Below are 17,118 nucleotides of genomic sequence, written 5' to 3'. Positions count from 1 at the left end.
TGATTGTTGTATTTGCAAGATGGTCTACTTACCTTACTCAAGGTCACAGTTTACGCTCTGCTCCCCTTCACTCTCTCTCTCTTTTTCTCTTTCTCTTTCTCTTTCTCTCTCTCTCTCTCTCTCTCTCTCTCTCTCTCTGTCTCTCTCTCTCTCTCTCTTCCTTTCCCTCTTTCTCACTCTTGTCTGTTCATCTGTGAATACAAATGACCTTCATTTTATCTACCTAAACAATCAGTCATGTCTCTTTAAATGCCTTCCTCCCTGGTGCCCTTGATGTAGTTTGGTGAAGGAGACATTTACACAGCAAGAAGACAACCCAACCAGGCCTGACCTTAACAAGATCAACACGGAGCCCATGTTGTTATCAAAAGAACAAACTTTGGTGTGAAACGGTAGCCTTGCAGTCGAGGAACTATGCTGGTAGTCTTAGTGGACAGAAGAAAAAAAAGAGATAAAAAAAAATAAAAAAAACCTTTCTCCTCCTCTGATAACCTCTCCAATCAGCCGGGGAGTCGGACTCGGAGACAGCGTGATAGAGTACATCACCCGCTGCTTCCCTGATGGAAAATCAACATTTAATCACCATTCCTGTTCTCCACTAGGAAGATGATTATCATCAGGGGAAAGTGGGCCATCATTTAAACAGAACTTTGGACTAATGCATACTCATTTATTACCTCTACTCTCAGTAGCTTACACAGGGTAATAGGTAAAATATGCAGAGTAACAAAATAAAGAGTACACTGTCAAATCCGGAAGAAATTACCCATGGAATTTACTTTGCAAAAGGCTATTTTAAGCTGTCTGTACATCCCAATGCAGGAATGAGAGTTGTTGGTTGGGTCACACTTGAACTTGAATGTGATGTCTTCAGGGAGTACTGGCCTGTGACATTTTAATTTAAAAAATGTGTTCCCAAGGGCTATTTAACCCTAAAAGACCAGAGTTCGCATCAGATTTAAGTGAAGGTCTGATATTTCTGCTTGTTTGTATCAGTGGGGCTATGGCAGCCAATACTGAGAGGCCATGTGCGCGTGTGACCACAGTGTCCAATCAGCAGTGATTTATGGTTTGTTTGTTTCATGAGATGGAAGCGTAGCATACTCACGAACAATCGTGTCACCTGTGCTCTTTCCCTGAATTGGCTCTCCGCTCTATCTGTTTTGGAAAATGCACTTGCTGCATTTCAGAGATCAATAGCTTTTCACCTTGGTTGTCAGACACCAAGACAAGAGCAGTTTTTCCTGCATGGCAAAGAATTTCATGCATGGTAAATTCTAGATGCATAGCCTACGTCTATTCCTGCAAATCTTTCTCCAAATGGGTCTCTCTAAAAAAAAAACATCTCTAAGTTTTAAATATATGAATTCTGTTCTGGGAAACAGCATGATTAGAAATGACACCTGCCTTGTTTAACTTCTGCATAATAACAATAGTGCATTCATTATTGGTTCCATGTGGAGGCTTGCTGGAGGCTTGCTTGCAGCGAGATATAAAAATCCTGTGAGTCCTATTCTGAAAAGGGCAATTTTAGATTGGAGGAAAAATTATACAATTTTAATTATGTTATGCCTGCCACTTTCTTGTCTTACCTTTCATGAAAATGTCACCACCTCAAGCTAGTACCACACAGCAAGCATATCTTTTTGTTCATAGATCAAAACTAGGAACAGAATCAAACTGCGCATTGATTTATTGTAATTGGCAGGTGGTCTGTACGATTGACTCTTCCCCTCACAGAATATGTGCCACAGTCCTCTCAATAACCAGCAATTGTTTTCAATATTTCATTAATAACATTGAAGCGAGCACTCTCTATCGTCTGTGTAATGGCTGTCTCTCTTCAGTGAGATGGGTAGTCATTTTACGAACACTGTCTTCCTGCAAGTACCTATTGACTTTACTGGTGTCCACTCCTCCATCCATTCCACAATTTCTATTTGGGTTCTGTATTTAGGTTCTGTATTTGGGTTCTGTATTTAGGTTCTGTATTTAGGTTCTGTATTTAGGTTCTGTATTTGGGTTCTGTATTTAGGTTCTGTATTTAGGTTCTGTATTTAGGTCACTTTTTATCGTCTGACATGATGAATAAAATGCTGCCTCATTTTTGGGGGTAGAACAGGAGGCAGGCCTGTGTTCTTTGTGCTCTTCAAACCGCTTGGCACATTTCCTTTCAAACCAGAGTGGGATCCTCAAACTATTAATCACAATTTTGAAATGTTGCCGATGTTTACCGGGCAACGTCTTTAGAAACCAATTGTATGCAGGTAGCAATTAATTACTCCTTGACAGAAAGCTATGTACAACAACTGTGTTTTAATTTAGGATCCCAAAGAAGGGTCATTAATCTTGACAACATACTGTACACTGAACCACGCTATGTAGTTATTCTTCTACTTCTCTCCTGCTTGGTTGTGGTGCATTGTGTATAGTATAATTTTTTTTGCAGTTTCTTTTGTTTTTATTGTTTTTCTATCTGACGTTTTGCAGGTTCGTGAGCACAAATAAACAGGCCACCTTATCCCTGGTGTCACCCCCTAGGCTGTGAACTTCAGCGATGGAGGATTTATGTTGTGGTCTAGAAAACTGCCAGCAGCTGCTGTGGCTCTCACAGGAACAGCTTACAGGACGTGCATTTCTGATATATGTAAAGTCCCGTGCTAAATACAATCCACTAGTGAGGAAACCTGAGCCCGTATGTCTGTATTTGTCTCTACTGCTCTGGTAAACTGTATTATTGCTCCAAGTCTGTTCTATTTAGGTACTCGACGACGAGAACTGTTGTGACAGCTCTCTGTGGCAGGGAGCTTGATCCACAGCCTCCTAGAGACAGGGAGAGACCCAGGGGTCTGACAGACACAGTGTTGTGAGGCCCAGAAGACGGGACATCAGCTCTCTCAGAGGGTGAGCTCATTCTCCTGCAACTGCCAGCTCCACATCACCCAGACCACCTCCAGCAGGCTGGGTGTGAACACTGCATCTCCAGACCTCCACCAGGGTGGGTATGAACACTGCGTCCCCCAGACCTCCACCAGGGTGGGTATGAACACTGTGTCCCCCAGACCTCCACCAGGGTGGGTATGAACACTGCGTCCCCCAGACCTCCACCAGGGTGGGTATGAACACTGCGTCCCCCAGACCTCCACCAGGGTGGGTATGAACACTGCATCTCCAGACCTCCACCAGGGTGGGTATGAACACTGCATCCCCCAGACCTCCACCAGGGTGGGTATGAACACTGCGTCCCCCAGACCTCCACCAGGGTGGGTATGAACACTGCATCTCCAGACCTCCACCAGGGTGGGTATGAACACTGCATCCCCCAGACCTCCACCAGGGTGGGTATGAACACTGCGTCCCCCAGACCTCCACCAGGGTGGGTATGAACACTGCATCCCCCAGACCTCCACCAGGGTGGGTATGAACACTGCATCCCCCAGACCTCCACCAGGGTGGGTATGAACACTGCGTCCCCCAGACCTCCACCAGGGTGGGTATGAACACTGCATCCCCCAGACCTCCACCAGGGTGGGTATGAACACTGCATCCCCCAGACCTCCACCAGGGTGGGTATGAACACTGTGTCCCCCAGACCTCCACCAGGGTGGGTATGAACACTGTGTCCCCCAGACCTCCACCAGGGTGGGTATGAACACTGTGTCCCCCAGACCTCCACCAGGATGGGTATGAACACTGCGTCCCCCAGACCTCCACCAGGGTGGGTATGAACACCGTGTCCCCCAGACCCCCAAACCTCCACAGGCTGGCTGTGCGATCTGCATGCACCATCCGAAAATGCTGGAAGATTTTTCACCACACCTGTGACCACTATTCATGACAACAAATTTAATTAGAATTTAATTGAGTGCAATTTTGAGGGTTGTTGGCAAGGACTGGTATTCACCATGACAGCGTTTCATCCACATGCTGATGACAACTATTAGTCTGGGATATTGACAACCTGTTTGTTGGTTGTAATACAGCTACAGTGACTTTGCTCAAAACTGTCTCTGCTGGCGCTTCAATGGTCTTCTGTTGTATTGTAGCCATTTAGAAAAAAACATATTTTCTATGCCACAAACTAGTATTCAGGTATAATTGATTTATACAGCATCATTGTATTATCTTGACAAATGGAGGAAAAACAAGCCTTTGTCAAAACGTCACACTGAATTTCCTGTCACGTGACCAAAAAGAGAGCAGAGAAAACAAGTTTGCTGCAGCTCTGGATGAAAAGAAGCGAGGGAGAGTGGAGGAAGAGAAGAGATAAACCACTGCTGCAGGGCAGGGATTGTCTGGCAGTGTTCTCTCCATCCTCAAGAAAAACGAGAAAGGAGGCAAACACAGATTTCAGATTTCAGAAAAGCATTCAGAAAGCAATAAACAGAGCATGGTTGTTGCCAATGTCACTTTGGAAAACATTGTTGCTATACGTTATCTATTCGTACCCATTAGAGAACAAGTGGGAGTTGCCTTGAAAACCAGTGTTGTTTTGAATCCTACTCAATTTTCGAGCTCTTTATGGAGAATGAAAGCACTGCTAAAATCTAAATCCATTCAACATACATATACTGTGATGGAGCAGCCCTTAAGGGAGTTTCAGGGCCCCTCTTGTCCTCTGTGGTCTGACATAGAAATGTTTTGGCTCCTAAAACACCACGGACAATGGTCAGAGCGCAGAGCACTCAAAAGAAGCAGGAGCAGCATTTGTTGTTAGGGCCAGCTCGAGGGGGAGGGGGGAGGGTAGAATGTACCGCACAAAGCCAGAGGGCTATTTTAACACACAAGAGAACCTTTCAAATCGGTTCACCTAGTGTTTGTCTAATGGACATGTAGGAGAAAACTGTGACTGAGGATGAAGGCTCGGTGTGCAGCATTATGAGGTTCCAGAATGTTCTCGCTGCATGTACTTCATATAATGTACAACTCTCCCATCTATAGACTCAATCTCTCCGGGGACATTTCCCACCGTTGGTCATAGATTTCCATTCCTAAGAGTAGCCCTATTGCAAACCTCTATTTTTACTCATGCGGTTTTGCTGTGGCGGTGGTGACCTTTCCAAAGAAAGGTTGCACTGTTTGTAAATTCAATCAAGAAGTATGACTAGGTTGATTTAATGGCATCCCCTGTGTCGTCTTGGCGTGAGAAGGCTGTGTCGTGACAGGGTGGAAGAGGTGAGTTTTGTGGTTGTATATTACAACTCCCTGCAGTGCCCTTCACAGCCCTATAAAGTCTGGCTACGCCATTACAGCCCTGCACACCATTTTAATGGGGGATGGTATAAGGCTTAGCCCTCTTTTTATAAGACGGCTGACACTTCATGATCACCTGCGGATTTGATAGAGGCCAACCCTAATATCTTGTACTCTCTGTTCTTGGTATTTCTATGGATATGGTCCATACAGAGCCAAAGGAGGGGACTAGAGCCCAACCCCCGCCTGAGTCTTCTGTATGAATCATGCATCCATTCATCATACCATTAATTGATTCATTTATTCATCCATTTATTCATTAATCCATTTATTCGACGTAATTGTTTGGGGTGAAACTCCAAAGTGTATTCAATAAACCAACCTGAAGTGCTAATTAGTCTGACAAACTAGAGTAAGGACACACATTTACAGCGTTTCAATGTCCTGCCATGGCAAAGAATTTCAAGAAAATACCAAATCAGAACAGTTGTTGGCAACACCTCTTCCATGCCATTGATCTGGCTGACCGCGCACAGTGATGTATGATCCAGTCACAGCACTCGGGAGAGTTTTCTCACCTCTCAGAGATCTAAAGACATCAAATTTCTCTTTCTGAAATAATATCATCCTGCAGTCCACCTGAGAGCTCTCCATACCTGGAGGACAACGAATGTTGTCAGCCCGGGAAAGGAGAGGGGGAGAGAGAGGGGGGATGGGGAGGTAAGCTCATTTGGACATCTCACCGGTGTCCCACAGGCTACATGAAACACTGATGGAGTTGATAGATTGGTGAGAGCGCCGGGGGGGGGGGGGGGGGGGGGGGAAGCAAGTAAACCAGCCTGACACAAGCCAAGCGAGAGGAGAACCACGGTGAGCCTTCTCAACAGAGCCAGGGTTTATGAGGGGATTATCAGAGAAGGTGAGATTATTTTAGGGGATAAACCTCATTGTGTGAGGCCAACCCGACCCACAGCGAGGGTTGCCTCAGAAGCCTGGGGTCGGGTCTGCGAGTTGATCTTGAGGATTCTTTGCCAAGGACGTTGAGGAATGACGTTGCTCAAACTCAAAAGCTGATTCTCCCTGAAGTAATGCTGTTGTTTTGAAAGATATTCCCGGAAGAGGAAGCTCAAAAACTGAAACATCACCACGCCAGGGCCCCTGGATCAAACCTAAGTGAGCTGAGGTGATGTTATTTGGCAGCAGGTTTAATCAGCCAAAGTAAATGTTGTCTCTGAAATCCTCCGGGGACCTTAGGATGTGACAGTGATCTGCCTTTTCCCATTAACCCAAGCTGTGTGGGGGACACAACGCTTGATGGAAGCTTCTCTGCTGCACAGTTACAGCCATCAGTAGAGTCAGACCCATCATTTTTCCCTCGGTGTGAAATGTAATGGCCAAATATGGCCACTGGATGATGGAGATGATTCAGAAGATGATTCAATGTCCCGTCGGCTGTGCATCGATGCAATACGCTTTCACTCGGCCGCTTTCAGACGCGGTTTTCCCGCAGCAGAATTGGGCACTACATGCGAAGAGGTGCCAAGGTGCCGGTGGGATTTACGATTAAGGCATCTGTCTTTTTGGTCCTCCCTGGATCAAGGAGCTCATTCAACAAGGAAAATTACAGCTTTTTGTCCTCTGAAAAAGTGGAGTGCAGTAACTGCTCTGCACTATGGCAATGGATTGGCTACCATATAAAAAGGTTATGGATTTTTATGAGAATTGGACAGGCCGATGTGACGGTAAAGGAAGACACTCAGCAGATGACGGAATAAAATCATAATAAGTACATATAGATGTTCCTGTAATATATGAATGATTTATATCCCTTGTGATCCAATGAACAAATCCATGATACTATGACATGGAATGTTCTGCGCTGTGTTTTTTATTCACTTGTGAATTCAGCACGAGGGGACTTTTGATCCAACATGGATTTCTATAGGTAACCAAGGCAACTCAAATGTACAGTACACTCAGCAGCTAGTGCAATGCCATGATCAATAATGTAGGCCTGTGTGTCAGGTCATAGCTCGAGAAGGCTGTGTGCTGAAAAAAAAGACCCTTGCACAAGATTACTGTATTTATTATTTGATGGCCATTATAAACATGAATGAGGAATGCATTTTTTTATGACAAAGAAAATACTTTCCGTAGTTTTTTTGGAGTGACATTGCTTTTACTGCCCCCCCCCCCCCCCCTCTCAGTTTGTCTGACAGACAAACTGAGAGTCATGTCAAAGAAAGATTCCAGAAGGTTCCAGCCACGGGGGATGTCAGTCCTTGACATGAGTACGCTGACAGACTTCACTTTTGTTCCCACTCTCCAGTTCAGACCCAGGCACCCTCAATAGGCTTCATTTCATCTACAACACTGAATGCATTCACTTTATTTATTCATTAATTTCCACGTGGCCACTGCCTGTCATTTTGATGAATGGGAGCAGGAACTGGCCAATTGTTTTCACTCAGCAAGACAAGCCTTGCAAGCTTTGGACTAAAATGTCCTTGTAGGAGTGTACCCCCACCACACACACACACACTCTCCCCATACCCGCACAGAGTCATCCTGAGAGAGTTCAATATTGGAAGCCACCTGAGGGATTAAGGGCTGTACACTCCTGTTCCAGCTCTGTGGCTGGGAATGATTCCTGCCAGGTGAGTATTATGGAGAGTCGTGTATGTGTGTGTGTGTGGGGGGGGTGGGGGGTGGAGATGGTAACAATGCTGGACGTCCAAGTCGTAGCTGGGGTGGCCTTGGGGCCTGTTGTCCTCACCGTGCCTCCCTTGTCACTATCTAACCAGCTCTCTTGTTAGTGGTGTTTAAAAAAACGGTCCGAGATGACCGGCTAAGACGTGGAGGGTCACGGTCGGCCAAGTGTGATAACCAGGCAGCTGAGGTCCGGACACAGAACACCTGCAGCCAATCGGAGGACTTGATTCTTTCTGACAGCATCGAAAACAAAGTCCAAAGATAGCAGATCAATTTAAGTTGACTAATGTCCACATCCACTGTGATGCCTCGGCCCCTAATTGGATGGTACACATTTCCAGGGGTCACCCATTAGCCACGTGCTTGGCAGTAGGCTCACCCATAAAGGTATAGCATAACAGTGGTATCTTTTCTAAACACATTCAGGCAGTGGCCTCTCATTCTTATCAGCCCTGGTGTAAACGGAAGCTATCTCGGCATGAGGGAACACACTGAACCACGACAGAAGATGGTCAACCTGCAAAAATGGTTAGTCATCCAACAGCTCATTGGGAAATGAGCCATCAAATGTCAGGAGATGCATTGCGTCTGTATTAACCTTTATGGCGTTTGTAGACTCACATGTGAGGGGTTCCAGCTTCAGGACGACACCGTTAAACTGTGCAACGAGGAAAAGTCAATTCGGTCGTGGATGTTCTATGCGCTGTGCATAGTGACAAATGTTGCTTGCTAGTCAGACGACAGTTTGCAAAGTGTGAAGATGCATGAGGGTAATACTGCTTGGTGTAAATCAGCATGGTTTTTTTTCTTATCGATAGGGCTCTGCCGAACGGAGAGAAAGGAACAACGGCAAACTGTCATTGTCAAAACACAGCTGTAATCTGCTTGTTCTGCTCGTGTCACTGGGTCGTCTCTACCCGCCCGTGTTGCCTTCTTCGAATGAACAAAGAGCACATGGAGCCGGCGGATACGGGGAGAGACGCCGCGAGAAATCTCTTTTGTGAGTTCCATCGCGTCTTGCTCAGATGTCGTCCCTTTCATGCGCGTCTTCTCGGTTCATCCCTCCCCGTTCTCATCTTCCACATCCTAGATGGGGACGATCATCTTTTTTCATCTGACGGGCATGTGTTCAGTATGCCTTCCGACGCCGCTGATAACGGCCCTCTGAAGATGAACCGTAAAACGGATGTGATTCTATTTCTGCAACTTTAATGATTTCATCAGGAATAGTGCCTTGGTTCATTATAGATCACTTAAGGCTTTGTTATCCAGATTCGGCACTAAGCACACAATGTGAGCTGAGTAGCTGATTTGAGCTAACCCACAAAAAACGTGACAATGCCTCTTACCTGAGCCCTCTGTAACTCTTATGTCGAAGCACATGTAAACGATTAAATCTTACAGGGTTCTGAGTTTTGATTAAATAAAATCAAAAGCATTCTAGTTTCGGCACTTACTCCAACCCCTGTTTATAGAAAATTACTTGTATTGTCTCTTTGCTCATCTGGTTAACAACATTTACATTTAGCCTAGTCATTTTTCAAACAAGACTCACATACACTATGGGCTGCCAGGGTTTATTTCTGTTCCTAGAGAGATTTAAAGGGTCATTCATAATTTTATGTGACTTACATGTAGGGTGGGTGATAAACAAATCTCCATACACTCACACGACAAGACACATACACACAAAAACACACACAATACTCAATCTTAGTGACAGCTACGTATTCAACAGCTAAAACAGCTATTGGAATCATTCTTCCCAGAAAATATCTGCTGTGTGAAACCCTAGCATATACCGTATTTCCCCCAGGACTGAACTGTTACTTTTAATTTTGCGACTCTGTGATGGAGACTGAGAGCCATGCAAGCTAAATGTGTCTTTCCTACCTCCCCATGAGGAGGCCTGTTTGGGCAAGGTGCAAGGTGTTGTGGGAATATCGAGGCCAGGCAGCACTTTGCAGATACTCACGTCTGTGCTTTCATGCTCAGTCCCATCAAAGTGGCCCTGTCAGCCCGAGGTCTTCGGAGACTGGTTTTTGCAGAACTGTGGAATTAAAGGTTTTATGAAACAGTTTCTTGACCGATGTCTCCTATTCAGTTCGGTTCACAAGTTTAGCCCACAGAGGAAGGGAGGTTATGAGTGTTGCTCTTTGAGTGTTATGTAGCCTATGTTGATGTATGTAATTGCGTGTGCTGTTGGAAAGGAATAATTGGAGTGCCATTCAGAGACATAATGCAGTTTAGTGCTGTACATTCTATTTGCACTATTTGCACAATCCCTTTGGACAAACTCGTAGATAAACAAATAAAATGTCAAATGTGCTGGTGAATAATGACCCCGCCCACATCATGCCGTTACCAAACCGTCTTGTCAGTAATGCTGGATAACTAGAGCTAACGCGGATCCCCAAAGTGTTCGTTAACAACCTTTTGGTTCAATGAAATTATGTCCTTGTGCAACTGTCACAACTACACACATCACCCGTCATTGCCATTATAGGTAGAATGGCAAGGTTAATTGGTGAGTCCTGGATAATCCAGAGTGAAAATAAAATCAGTGGTTGCTTCAGATGTCGTTTTTGTGTGCTGTATCTGCCATCTAGTGGAATAAGAATTTGATCACAAGTAATAGTGTATGTATTTTCTCTGTTTAACCACGTAATCCCTTTGATACTCACAGACATCGCAAACAGCACCGCTTGTCTCGGAGAATCTTTATAAAATGTGATGGAGTGTCACAGATTAACAGAAAATTACACATTTTAATATCCGGTAAAGTGAAACTGGCCTTGAAAGTCCTCTGTACCATTTCCGGTTTCCCTGAGAAGAATTCGGTGGCACGGGATAATCGATAAATGAGGAAGAATAAAAAACAAGACATTTCAATAATAGAACAAATCTTAACAAAATGTCTGAGTGACATTGAGACAACATGTGAGACAACAAACTCAGAAGACTTACTTGGATCAATTAAGAAGACAGTGTTTATTTGATCAAAAGAAGACAGTTAATTTGGATCATTATCAAGGGACATTATTTTTATTAATAAGAACACATGACATTGTTTACCAATCACAATTCAGAATCCAAATTCTTAAATCGTTAAATTCGTGACCTTAATTTGAAAAATGTCACAAAGATATCAACCGGAAGTGATATTACCGATTGAGACTGGCTTCTCGTTTCGCAGGTGCATCTGAAAGGATGCTACTGTAGTTGTGGATATCTTTGTGAGTGTGACTTCCATTACACCTTTTTTATTATAATACAAGGATAGTTTTCACTGGTGGGGTTTGATATTCACTATACTTTATCCTCCATCAGTGACGACGTGGTTGCTTTACTAACTAGCACATCTCTGCTAGCCTACAGTAGCAGCAAGTTAGCTACAGTACTGTATCTGCTAAAATAGCTTGATTGCTTGACTAGTCGTCTAGCTCCCTAGCGCTTTAAATTTTAAAGTCTCCTGCTGGCATGTCTTATAAATAAAAATACTCGTTTGTCCTAGTTAATAAAACATTATGTTTTTATTGAGCAGACTCTTTAATCCAAAGCAACGTATAGCTAATAGTAGGCTATGGTATTTATGCCTGCGACCTCTTGATCGGCAGTCAAGTGCTACCTTTACAGTAAGCACTACTAACTCCCCCCTAAAATTAATCTTAAACCTAAACGAGCTGACTACATTATTCAGAAAACAAGTGAAACCACCTTCCATCCCTCCAGTAGCTAGCTAGCTCTATAGCTAAAAGTCCGGATACCCATGACATGTTCACTGTAGCCATCTCCGTGTAATTAGACTACAATAACCATATTCTGTGCTTGTTTACTTTGTACAGATCGCTCTCTGCCAAAACATCCACGTATAGCAGTTCTCTGCCAATGGACTGACACCCGAATGCTAAGATGCTACTGAAAGACATCCCACGGGAGGCTCTGATGAGGCCACTATCCCGAAATGAAGTAGTGGGAATGTTATTGAGGCTAACCATCTTCGGAGCTGCCACCTATTATAGCATCAAATGGGTGGTAGAAGCAATGGACCCTACACACAAACAGAAGATTCAGGCCAAAAAGAGGGTACTGCTGCGTCACTTAAACACACACAGTACTCACACCCACTCACACATGGAAAAAGAACTTGGATCAAGATAACTTGAATGATCCAAAATATTTATGAGTGAAGTTTATGGTCGCTTCTCCTCTTGCTTAGGCAGAGCAGCTGATGAAGCAGATTGGTGTCGAGGGGGTCAAGCTCACAGAGTATGAGATGAACATCGCTTCTCACCTGGTCGATCCACGTAGCCTGAAGGTACGACACTCCGAAAACCCTTTGTGTGGTCACGTTCTTCTGTGGCTAATATCTGAGACTCATCCTGACACGGGGCCTGATCTTTCTAGGTGTCCTGGAGAGACATAGCAGGGCTGGATGAGGTCATCTATGAACTGCAGGACACAGTCATCCTACCTTTCCAGAAGAGACACCTGCTGGCTGGTTCCAAACTCTTCCAGCCTCCCAAAGGTACCAGTATCAGGCCTTTTACAAGACGTCCTTGGGAAGAATATAATATGCTATACAATGTATTGTAAATAAAGTCATCTCGTCATTATTTTAAAATAATTTTAAAAATGAATCGTTGCCTATTCTCTTCAGGTGTCTTGTTGTTTGGGCCACCTGGATGCGGGAAGACCCTTATCGCCAAGGCGACCGCCAAAGCATCCGGGTGCCAGTTCATCAACCTGCAGGCGTCCACACTGACAGACAAGTGGTACGGTGAATCCCAGAAGCTCACTGCCGCCGTCTTCTCATTGGCTGTTAAGATCCAGCCTTGCATCGTCTTCATTGATGAAATTGGTGAGTTTAACCTCCCCACAATAACGATGAACTTTTGACCAAAACAGTAATATCATGTTGTTAACTCCACCATTGTATATTTGAAACCTGCTTACTTCCTGAATCGGTGTCGTTCGAAAAATGTGGTTACGGTTGTGCACTACACCAGTAGATAATCAAGGAACGAAACAGCCATCAGCAGACACTGTATATATATCTAACCTACCCATCTACGCGTTGGTCAGATTCCTTCCTGCGAAACCGCTCCAGCCTGGACCATGAGGCCACAGCCATGATGAAGGCCCAGTTTATGAGCCTGTGGGACGGGCTGGACACGAGCGCAACCAGCCAGGTAGACCACGACACCCTGCCTCCTACCTCTCTATTCCCGAGAGGGGTTAATGACAATGGATGACTGACTGTCTGAAACAGTCAGATGCCGGTCGACAGACAGACAGACGCAGAGATAGATATATAGTCGGATGCAGAAATAAATGGAAAATAAATAAGGTAAATAAGCACGCTGTGTGTTTTGTGGTTTGGAGGTGATATTGTGTTTGTGGTTCCGTCACAGGTGATGGTGATGGGAGCTACTAACAGACCTCAGGATCTGGATCCAGCCATCCTGCGCAGGATGCCAACCACCTTTCATGTGGGCCTGCCAGTAAGAGACTCACACACACATACACACACACACACACACTCACTATTTTGGCAAAACACAAGTGCACTGTTAATCCTGTTTTCTGTGTTCTTGATCTGCTTCTGTAGAGCGCACGACAAAGGCAGGAGATTCTGAAGCTGATCCTGGATGGAGAGAATGTAAGCGTTTGTGGAAGAATGACCTTTCTCTCCTTAGAGTGGATTGACTCTAAAATGGTCAGCCAAAGCCTTTTCCTCTTTGAGGAAGACGTGACAACGACGAGACAAAAGAAATCTTGACAAGATACAAATATAAATGTAAAATGACTAAATGTAATATACATGACCAATGTAATATACATGACCAATGTAATATACATGACCAATGTAATATACATGACCAAACACATCTGTCAAGAAATGAACCCGAAAACGCACACAACGGAAACGTCCCAGTTGGACCAAAGGCCCACTGAGAGCGCCGTGCGAATCATTGTTTCGTCACCCGTCCTGAGTGACAAACGAGCCTCGTCTCTCGAGTGATCATTTCGAAACGCACTGTACTCGAAACCGCTCGCCGCTGTGTGACGGATGTTTTGTCCCCTTTGCCCCCGCAGCTGAGCAACGCTATTAACCTGAAGGAGATAGCGGAGAAGACGGAGGGCTACTCCGGCAGCGACCTCCGGGAGCTGTGTCGGGACGCGGCCATGTACCGCGTCCGGGACTACGTCCGCAAGCAGCAGATGAAGCAGATAGCCCAGCAGCTCCAGGAGGAGGACGAGGAGGACAGGTGAGTCTCGCAAAACCACCTCCACCCCAAGAACCTCGCACTTTTCTGGTGCTCTATGCTCTGGGAGATCTTTTTCTCTTTTTTTTTACGAGTCAGTGTCGATGGGAGTGTGTTGTTAGCCTAGCGCAATTGTTACTTTTACTTTTAACGAGAGAGAGAAAAACGTGAACATGAGTAATGTTACACCTTAGCAATTCTGGTGCAGTGTATCTACATATTTCTGTAGCCCATGCCTTCCTGTGTCTTATGTTCACCCTCAAACGTCTTTGCCCCCCCCTACTCCTCCCCAAGGTCTCTTGTAGAGGAGCGACTGAGGCCCGTGACCCAGCTGGACTTGCTGTTTGGCCTGGATAAGATGAAGGAGTCCAAGAAGGCCACCATGCCCCAGAGATGTCTGGGGGAGGTCCCTCTGGACTAGTCCCCCTCCGGCCTGCCCCCCTTAGACATCCTAGTTTTCTTGTCGGTGGCCCTGGCCCCCCTGTATGTTGTCCCCTCCACTCTCAGATCACTGTTCCAGATGAGGCCAGGATTCTTGCTCTTTTAAAAAAAAATATATATATTATCTCATACTAGTGCACTTGAGACATTCAATTCATTTTTTTACTGTCTGGCTACAGTTCATAAACATAACTAATGCTGCTCCACATGTGCACATACACAATCTTACACAAGGCCATAGGTTTGGGTTGAACAGGAGTGAGGACAAAACATCTTTATCACCCTATGCTAACATTATCCCTACTCTGCCACTGATTGGTGGGGATGTTTCAATTGTCTCTTGGCATTGATAGGGACATGTTCCAATTGTCCTTCCCTATGCTCACACACACACACACACCATGTCACAGCGCACTTGAAGACCTTAAAGGTCAATATCGTGACTGACAGCTAAGCTGTCCACACATGGATAGACTGTGTGAAAAGGGGGATAGGCTGTCTGTATGTCTTCACATTCGCCAAACATGCAGCAACATTTTTGTTATTCAGACAAACTAGGACGCACAAATACGCAAATTGATGTTTTAATCATGCATTCCTTGTGGAAAGAAAGAATAAGGAATAATTATGGACACGGTTATTTTTCTTACTAGAGAAATGATCACCAGCGTTGAGTTGTTTGCATGTCTGTGATTTTTATGTGTTATTATATGCGAAAAAAATAAATTATTTAATGTTGCGTCAGTTCATATAACATTGCACTTGACCAAAGTATCAGGTTTACTGACACACATACTGGATATGTTTGCATTTATATTTTTCTGTTTTGTTTATAATGTTGGACTTGACTTGTGTGGTGTATTGTAGGTTAATTATTTAAGTTACATTGTTATGCGTGTGCCATGGCAGTTATTATTTGATGACATTTAACATAAAAAGGATATTTGACGTCTTAAACCATAAAACACAGTAACTCTAATTACACTGTAACGTGGAAAAAAAAGTGTTCCCCTTTCAATTGCAGAATGTTACTACATTCTAATAAACCTATTATTTTACCTTTTAGCCATCTGTCCCATGCTTATTAAAACCCAGTTGTCCAGACGTATACAGGAGGTTGTAAACAGCAAAGAAGCAATCAAATACTAAATGCTTGTCAAGCTAATCTCTTCATACAGACCAGAGGGGTTTTTTCAGGCCTTGACTGGTCATGCAATGTGACTAATGAGGCAGTAGTCTTACAGAGTGGTCTTACACTGAAGTCCCTCAATCCATGGCAAATTGTTTACTACCTTCGAAGTAGCCATAAGGGGGCACTGTTGTTACATGTAGCTTATGGCGGTCATTTGCTTTGGCGCTTTCTGAGCGGTGAGCGATGCCAAGATATATCGCTGTTTACCAGGAAAAGGGCCATCGCTGGATTTAAAGAGACACACAGGATCACGGTCCAAATCTGGAAAATATGTCAGTGTGGAAATAAACAGTTTAGAAGTCAGCCCAGCCGCGGAGATGTGAATGTAGTAGCCTACATGTATGCATGTAAATTCAGGGTATCCCCTAACTAACCCACATTTTGGACCATTCATTCTATAGGTGAATGTGGCTATCATATGATAATATTTAGGCCAGGGGGGGACCCTCTAGGTGTAAGGGGACCCATATGTGAACCCTACAAAGCATCCAAAATATTACCTATTTTCTTCTTGTTCTGCATTAGGGAATATGAATTCAGATCATAATGATAATGGTCCACACTGTCTTGTTAAGCCCCTGTGGCTCCTGCCGAAGGTCATAAACTCTCTACCCATCAAGTGCTCTCCAATCAGGAATCTCCTTCAGATTAGGTCAAAGTTTCACCACTGATCCTGGTCATCACAGGTTTTTCTAATCATTGAAAAGGTTTGATCTGAGATGCTCCCTTGCGTGAATGGATGCATGGGCTGACCTATCAGCCCATGCATCCAAGTTGCATTGTTTTTAAACAACAATGCAACTTAAACACTCGTAGCCCCAGACCTTTCCTGATCCCAGAGAATCCATTGTTAATATTAAAAGCTCAGGCTAGATCTCAGGGATTGGATTCCAATTTCCAAACGCAGGCATTTTTAGTTAAGGCAGGATATTTGAAAAGGAACGTGTTTTCTGCACTTCAGGGGCGCTAAAACATTAGAGAAACGGTAAGCCCAAGGCTTTATTGACAAAGTGATGTGGTAATCACTACTCAATCATTAAAGGCTTACTATTTAAAGGTAGTTTTTTTTTATTCTGACAAGTCTTTCTCCCTTGTCATGAAATTCTCTTTTCCACCCAACCCCCTTGCATTAGAATCAGAATCAGAATGGGTTTTATTCGCCATGAAAGTTTGCACAGACAAGGAATTTGCTTTGGCAGGAAGGTGCAACATTAAACATATAGGAATCTAAAATGTAAATATGAGGACTAACTAAGGGTACATAACTAGCAATACTAGCAATACTAAGTGGAATTATTTTAAAATAAACTA

At 44.2% G+C, this 17,118-nt stretch overlaps 1 protein-coding gene and 1 long non-coding RNA gene across 2 annotated transcripts; one reads left to right on the top strand and one right to left on the bottom strand.

Moving 5' to 3' along the window:
* Nucleotides 1-1,406: 1,406 nt before the first annotated feature.
* Nucleotides 1,407-10,621, bottom strand: LOC134011907 (uncharacterized). Its single transcript, XR_009928516.1, has 3 exons — nucleotides 10,590-10,621; nucleotides 9,881-9,955; nucleotides 1,407-1,515 (listed from the first exon to the last, which is right to left on the bottom strand). It is a non-coding gene; the product is annotated as an uncharacterized LOC134011907 (long non-coding RNA).
* Nucleotides 10,622-11,054: 433 nt separating this feature from the next.
* On the top strand, nucleotides 11,055-15,680 carry atad1a (ATPase family AAA domain containing 1a). The gene is made up of 10 exons (XM_062451695.1): nucleotides 11,055-11,141; nucleotides 11,751-11,991; nucleotides 12,125-12,223; nucleotides 12,313-12,433; nucleotides 12,566-12,766; nucleotides 12,991-13,097; nucleotides 13,320-13,409; nucleotides 13,517-13,567; nucleotides 14,005-14,177; nucleotides 14,469-15,680. The coding sequence occupies exons 2-10, from the start codon at nucleotides 11,818-11,820 to the stop codon at nucleotides 14,593-14,595; spliced, it is 1,143 nt and encodes a 380-aa protein (XP_062307679.1). The 5' UTR covers nucleotides 11,055-11,141; nucleotides 11,751-11,817; the 3' UTR covers nucleotides 14,596-15,680.
* Nucleotides 15,681-17,118: the final 1,438 nt, after the last annotated feature.

The sequence above is a fragment of the Osmerus eperlanus genome, chromosome 25 (genome assembly GCF_963692335.1).
Source record: "Osmerus eperlanus chromosome 25, fOsmEpe2.1, whole genome shotgun sequence".
NCBI lineage: Eukaryota > Metazoa > Chordata > Actinopteri > Osmeriformes > Osmeridae > Osmerus > Osmerus eperlanus.
The sequence above is the reverse complement of the archived record's forward strand: the minus strand, read 5'-3'. Positions and strand labels throughout refer to the sequence as shown.